We start from the raw sequence: 7,101 nt of genomic DNA, 5'->3' as shown, positions 1-7,101 counted from the left end.
CCCGCGCAGGATATTTGCCTTCTCTGTGTGTGTCCTTGCCTTAGTAGATAATTTTGTCATGCTTTTTCAGCTGAAACAGTACCCCAGGAGCCTCATGGGAACTGCCGTGGAGAGTAGAGGTGGAAGCCAGGCTGGGGACAGGGGGCAGGTTAGCACGGGCTCGTCCTCTGTCTCCTGTTGTAACCTCCTCCGCTGGGGACCAGTGTTTCCATTTCAGCAGGGCACATCCCACTGCAGTGGGGAGACCTGGTGGCATCTGCTGAATCCCAGTGTCAGCCTTGCTGTGCCACATGGCAGTGGGGTCAGAGGTCAGGGTGGCCTGGATGAAAGCAGCAGATCTGAGACAGGCACTCAGGTTGTTTACTACGTAAGTCTTAGTGATCCTCAGGTCTAAGATGGGGAGCGAGCCTCTACACCCCTGACCAGGTGGGAGGGAATTAGGAGATAGTCATTGATGCAATAAGTATGAAAATAGACTCAGTACTCCAATTAAATGCTTGCATTCATTTCCTATTGCTGTGGTAACAAATTGCCACAAACCTAGTGGCTTAAGCCAACTTACAGTTCTGGAGATCAGTGTCCAAAATGGGTCTTAGTGGGCTAAAATCAAGGTGTCAGCAAGGCTTTGTTCCTTTCTGGAGGACCTAGGGGAGAAGCCACTGCCCAACCTTTTCCAGCTTCACTCCTGGCCTCGTGTCCATCTTCCATCTTTTAAAAATTTTTTTTAATGTTTTTATTTATTTTTGAGAGAGAGAGATAGAGCATGAGTAGGGGAGGGGCAGAGAGAGCGGGAGACACAGAATCCGAAGCAGGCTCCAGGCTCTGAGCTGTCAGCACAGAGCCCGATGCGGGGCTCAAACTCGTGGACCACGAGATCATGACCTGAGCCAACGTCAGGCGCTTAACCGACTGAGCCACCCCAGGTGCCCTGTCCATCTTCCAACTTAAAAGACAGTAATGGCTAGTGGGGCCTTTCTCGTGATGCCATCTGTTGATTCTGACCCCCCCCCCGACCTCTCTCTGATAAGGAGTCTTGTGATTTCATAAGGATAATCCACAGGATAATCCAGGATAACCTCCCCATTTCAAGAGTTTAGCTGAGTCACACCTGCAAAGTCCCCTTTACCGTGTAGGGTCACATACTCATAGGGTTGAGGACACGGACATCGTAGGAGGGAGGCCCATTGGCCTGCCCAGGCCAGGCTCCCTGGGATCCCAGCACAGCCCGGACACATTTCTATAGGTTTTAGTCCAGTGTCAGAGAGCACGCTTTTGTATTGCTTGCCTTGGAAACAATCCCAGGGTTTTCTCCAACCGTGCTAACTGGGTCACGTGCTCACGACCCAACCAACTGCTATGGCTGGTGGACTGGGCCTGATTCTCAGGCTCACTCTGGAGCTAGAGTGGAGTCCGTCCCCACAGTGGCCTGGAGGTGGGGAGGTGGGATGCCTCCAAGGAAAATCAAGGAGCCTTTCAGGAAAAGAGGGAGTGGACACTGGCCAATGTAGATTGTAATGATCTCGTGAAACATTATTCTGTCCATATGTAGGTAGAAGAAAGGGTGAGTCACCCAGCCAGCATGAGATAGAGCCATGATTTGAAGTTGTGGGGGGCCAGTTCTGGCCAGGACACTCTCTTCCTTACCCTGTGGCTAATGGGGCGTTAGGTCTGGTTAGTGCTGGCTATATCGTGTAGCACACAGCTGGTGGCCTGAGTGACAGTCTCATCCGAGGTGAATTTGTGACATATTGAGGAAGGTACATGGTTAACACAGTCACTGGCAAGGTGGATGCCCTCAGAGAAAAGGGAAATTTCCATTTCACTCCTAAAAGAATCTTTGGAAGCCAAAACCTAAATCAAAGAGCAAAGTATAATAACTTCCTCTGGGCAAACTTATAATTAATCCTGGATTAATTGGCGTTAATGAAGTTGAATTAATTACTAGCTGCTTGTTAAGAACTTTGAACTACCTTTGTACAAAATGGCATTAAAGAAACAGAAAGGAACCAGCATCGCATTAACATTAAGAACAAATCCCAAATAATCGCAATTCTGCAGGCCATTTCCTGTCAGTCATTTCCCAGGGACCGTGCCCAGCCTGTGGAACCGTAGGGGACCCCAAAGTCTGCTGCAGAGGAGGATGTATTTGTGGGCTGGAAGTTTGGGGGCAAGTCCACTCAAGAAACAGGACCATTAGCCTGTGTCAGGCCCTGGGCAGTCAAAGACGTTAAGGGATCCCCAGTCTACTAGGATGGTGGGTTAGGGGGGGGGTGGGGGGAGGGAGGGTGGCCCTAGAGCACCAGCCTGGCCTAAAGCAAACTCAACTCAGTGGAATCGATGTCAGGACAGAGACAGAATTCACAAGAGAGGGGCATGATGGGATTTGTATTTTGCTGGCGACAGCACCCCAGTACCCACAGGGAGTTTGCTCTACTTTCCTCCTGGCCCTTGGAGTGAGCCGATGACTTACACTTGGCTAGGCAGAGCATTTCACTTCTCTGCTCGGTGCAGGGACACACAGATTGTAAGGATGGAGGTGCTGGCAGCCATCTTGTCACCATGAGGAGACGACCTGCCTGGAAATGGGAGAAACCCAGAGGAGGGAAGGACAAAGCTGGTGGCTCTGTGCCATCGTCTGAGCCCCTGGATGAGGCTGACATGAACATGGGCTCTTCCTCTAGACTTTTGAGTTAGGTTTATTTATTTAACTTAACAGACATAACACAGCCCTTCCTATCCACCAGGCATTGCTGTAGGTGCTACACAAATACCACTTCATTTAATCCTTGCAGCTCTGTGAGTTAGGAACCGCGCCGTCCTCTTACTTCACAAATGAAGGAACTGAGGCACAAAGAGATTTTGTAACTGGCCCGAGACGACGCAGCTTTCAAACAGCAGAGTGGGATTCAAGCATGAGCAGACAGCTGCCAGAGCCTGTACTCTTAACTATACCATAGGCCAATGGATTTCCTTTCTTTTGTTTTTGTTTTTGCTTTGTTTTAGTCAGTTTCATGGAAGGTTTCTGTCATTCACTTCCTAAACCTGTGACTAGTGTGGGTCATGACACGGATGGAGGAAGCTTCCAGAAGGTGTGGCAGGCAATAGGCATAGCTATTGGATGAGTGTAGGGCAGGGTGGATCGGCACTGTCCATTTGCGGGACTGTACAGTTTCTTGGTGGCCAGAGAGGAGAGTGGTGGGGGAGAGTCCATCTATAGGAAATAGTGAGAAAGCATTTATAACTCTCCCACTCTTTAAGGACTAAAAATTAAAGGATCTTAGTCCCACTGGTGTTTTTAGGACATTATTCTACTTTTTAAATATTTATTTTTGAGAGAGGAAGCACGTGCAAAGGAGGGATGGACAGAGGGAGAAGAAGGGAGAGAATCTTAAATAGGCTCCACGCTCAGCCTGAAGCCCAAGGCAGGGCTCGATATCACACCCGTGAAATCATGACCTGAGCCGAAATCGAGAGTTGGATGCTTAACCAACTGAGCCACCCAGGCACCCTGACATTATTTTACATTAAAAAAAGTTACTTATTTATCGAAAAGGTAATACTTTTGCATAATTTAAAATTCAAAACTAACAATGCACTTCTAGTAAAATGTCTTCCTGTCTTTCAGTGGATGAAGAGGTAAAAAAAAAAATGGTGGTCCATCTACTCGGTGAGAAGCGACGAGAAGGACCTCACAATGTGGTCCCATGCAGCAACATGGATGAATCTCAAATGCACTATACTCAGGGCATAGGAACAAGGAAGTGATACTAGGCATTAGCTGGTTTAAGATTCCATTTCTGGGGGAGCCAAACTTGTAACTAAGTTCATTCTCGGTTTGATGACATAGCGCTTCGCATAAGTGACTCCATTTGGGGCCAGTTGTCTTGTTTTTAACCGTGTTAAGGTTCAGGGCAGGGTGCCCCCATATATGCCATTTTGGCCTATGGATTATTTGGAATTAAAGTTACTTGGGAAACCGTGCAATAAAAACATGCTGGCCCGCTTCTGCCTCCCCGAAAACAGGAAATAAATTTCCCACATGAAGGGTACCTGGGCAGAAGACATCCTTAGCCCCAGAGATAGGGAATTCAGGGCCCAGAAGGCTATATAAATAAACCTTGTTTACCTCTTCGCTAATTTGCTATGCCAAGCCCGAGCTTCTTTTTCTCGTCAATTCTTCACAAACTTATTATTTCTTTATCTAAAAATGTAAAAAAAAAAAAAAAAAAAAAAAAGCTACCTGCTTTGGTCACTTCTTTGAGTCTCATATTTTTGAGTTCTCCCAAGTACAAAACTAAATTTGCCTGGCTAACTTGTGAATCTGTCTTATATCAGTTTTGTTATCAGGCTAGCCACAGAGCCTAGGAGTGAAGGGTAAAGTGTGTCCAACTCAGTTCTGACACTGAAGATGTTATCAGCTTCCACATGTTAAGGGTTCAGTCCTAGGAGAGTGCCCCCAACCCGTTCAGAAGCCAAGTGCAAGTCCGGGCTGTCACTACACTTCTGGGGACCAGCCCTGAATCGGAAGTTCCAACGACCCCTTCCTCAAATTCGATTACTTTGCTACAGCAGCTCACAGAATTCAGAGAACTTACTACTGGATTCCAAGTTTATTACAAAAGGATTGGGGCGCCTGGGTGGCTCAGTTGGTTAAGCATCTGACTTTCGGCTCAGGTCATGATCTCGAGGTTCATGAGTACGAGCCCCGGGTCGGGCTCTGTGCTGACGGCTCAGAGCCTGGGGCCTGTTGTGGATTCCTTGTCTCCCTCTCTCCCTCTGCCCCTCCCCTGCTTATGCTCTATCAAAAATCAAAAACAAAAACATTTAAAGAAAAAGAATTGAACTCCAACTGCCAGAAAGAGCAATGCATAGGTCAAAATATGTGGGAAGGGGCATGAGGCTCCCATGCTTCAGCTGAGCTCACCATTCTCTTTGAACCTGGAAGTTCTCTGAATTCTGCCCTTTGGGGATTTGGGGGAGGCCTCACTATACAAGCATGATTGAAAAAATCATTGGCCATTGATTCAGTTTCCAGCTCCTCTTGTTTCCCCTCCCCCGGGGTCAGGTGAGAGTTCCAACTCTAATCCTTTGGTTGGCTCCTCTGGAAGCCAGTCCCCACCCTTAGGTGCTTTCCAGTCACCTCAGCAACGTAACAAAAGCACCTCATTCTCATCACAGGAAGTTTCAAGGGTTTTTGGAGCGGGAGGAAGGCCCAATGAATATTTTTTATTTTTTATTTTTATTTTTTTTTAATNGGATATTTTTTAAAAAATATTTATTTTTGAGAGAGAGAGCAAGCAGGGGAGGGGCAGAGAGACAGGGAGACAGAGGATCTGAGGTGGACTCTGCGCGGACAGCACAGAGCCCAATGTGGGGCGTGAATCCACGAACCCCGAGATCATGACCCGAGCCAAAGTCGGACGCTCAACTGACTGAGTCACCCAGGCGCCCTTCAAAATAAATATTTTTTTCTTTTTAAGTTTATTCATTTATTTTGAGAGAGACAAGAGACAGCACCAGTGACAGGGAGGGGCAGAGAGCGAGGGAGACAGAGAATCCCAAGCAGGTTCCGGGCTGCCAGCACAGAGCCCAACGCCGGGCCGAACCCACAAAACCGCTAAATCATGACCTGAGCCAAAACCAAGAGTCAGACGCTTAATCGACTGAGCCCCCTGGTGCCCCTACAATATTTACTATACATCGCACTATCACAGCCTGTAATCGACTCTCCAGAGTGTCTGCCTGTGACATTTTAGAAGGCCACATGTGCAGACTAAAACTATACCGGGAAAGGCCTATTCGGAGTAAGATTAGCACGCAGCTTCTTTTCTGTCTGGGTATCTTGTGTGCAAGCACCTAGCGGTGCCCGTCTCTAAACCCCCGCCCTAAGTCTTCATCCTGTGTGATGCACGTGTCTTCTCGAGTGGCAGCTGCGTGGTGTCAGCTGTCCCACACGTGCCCTCGACTTCCCTGTGCTGCGGGACGGACTGACCAACCGTGTCTGCTTCTCTCGGGGACCCTGGTGCTAGTGCAGGGCCTGGACCACAGGAGGCATCAGGGAGCAGTTCCTGCCAAGTGTGAACATATCAGAGCATGGCCTGGCTCGTCGCAGACAGCAAACTGGCTGCCAGGCAGAATCGAGTGAGTTTGGTGCTTGGCTACCTACCATGGTGTTGAAGTCAAAAGCGAAATTAGTTGCTGACATGTAAGAAGTCAGATTTCCTATAGAAATGCTCCCTTCTCTTGAAAAATGGGAAGATGGGCGATGCCGGGCTAGCCTTGCTGCCTGGTATCAATCGTCCGGAGGTGAGCAGAGCTTCCTCTACGTGCTGTTCACGGCTCCAGTCTCCACACGCGCTGGCATCTTAAGCCTTGCTCATCTGTCTCCTTGAGTGACATCGGCCTAGCCAGCGCAGACGCCTGTTTGTGAGCCCTGGCTGCTGCCTGGGGATGACAACCTTCTTAGTGGCTCCAGACACTTGAAGAATCTTTTGAGAGTTCCGCACTCTCCCCAGTACACGCACCTGCACACGACATTTTACAATTTGGGGCTCGACAGCCTCTCCTGAGGCCAGGCTACAGACTTCCAGGGTCAGAGACGGTATCTTTGTCTTCGTCTTCTAAGTCTTTTCCAGATTCTTCCAGGGCTGGCTGGCTCTCAACATTCCAGCCTCAGCTCAATCAGCAAGGCGGGAGAGGTCTTCCCGACCATTCGTTGTAAGTGCTTCCGGTCCTTTTAATCTCTGCTTTCATTTCCCCTCGAGGGCTTCATACACCCCCAAAAGGGTCTGCTTCCAGACCTTAAGGGTCCTGTTTACCGTGTGACTCGCACCCCCGCCCCAGTGCAGCCCAACGTGAAAGAGCCGGGAGTAGGCAGTGCCCGCTTCCCTGCGGGCCCTTGGTCAGCGCTCGTTGCCACGAACCCACGGACGGACGGACGGATCCACCCAGCCTCGGGCTCCGCGAGGCCTCGGGCGGCAGGAGCCAGGTGAGGTCCAGCCCCACCGTCGGTGGCCCCGGGTCAGGTTCCGACCCCGCGCCCCCTCCTCTGCGCGCCAGGCAGCGCCCGCGGGCGGCGGGAGGGCGGGAGCTCCGGGGGCC

At 49.8% G+C, this 7,101-nt stretch overlaps 1 protein-coding gene across 1 annotated transcript in view; it reads left to right on the top strand.

Annotated features, from left to right (window-relative positions):
* Positions 1-6,258: 6,258 nt before the first annotated feature.
* EEFSEC (eukaryotic elongation factor, selenocysteine-tRNA specific) overlaps positions 6,259-7,101 on the top strand; it is a 179,757-nt gene continuing 178,914 nt past the window's right edge. Inside the window, 2 exon segments of the mRNA XM_077766869.1 lie at positions 6,259-6,306; positions 6,874-6,988. Of these exon segments, the coding sequence (XP_077622995.1) occupies positions 6,259-6,306; positions 6,874-6,988 (163 nt within the window).

Source organism: Crocuta crocuta, unplaced genomic scaffold, assembly GCF_008692635.1.
Source record: "Crocuta crocuta isolate KB4526 unplaced genomic scaffold, BGI_CrCroc_1.0 scaffold296, whole genome shotgun sequence".
Taxonomy (NCBI): domain Eukaryota; kingdom Metazoa; phylum Chordata; class Mammalia; order Carnivora; family Hyaenidae; genus Crocuta; species Crocuta crocuta.
Note: the sequence above shows the minus strand (reverse complement) of the source record. Positions and strands in the feature narration are given on the sequence as shown.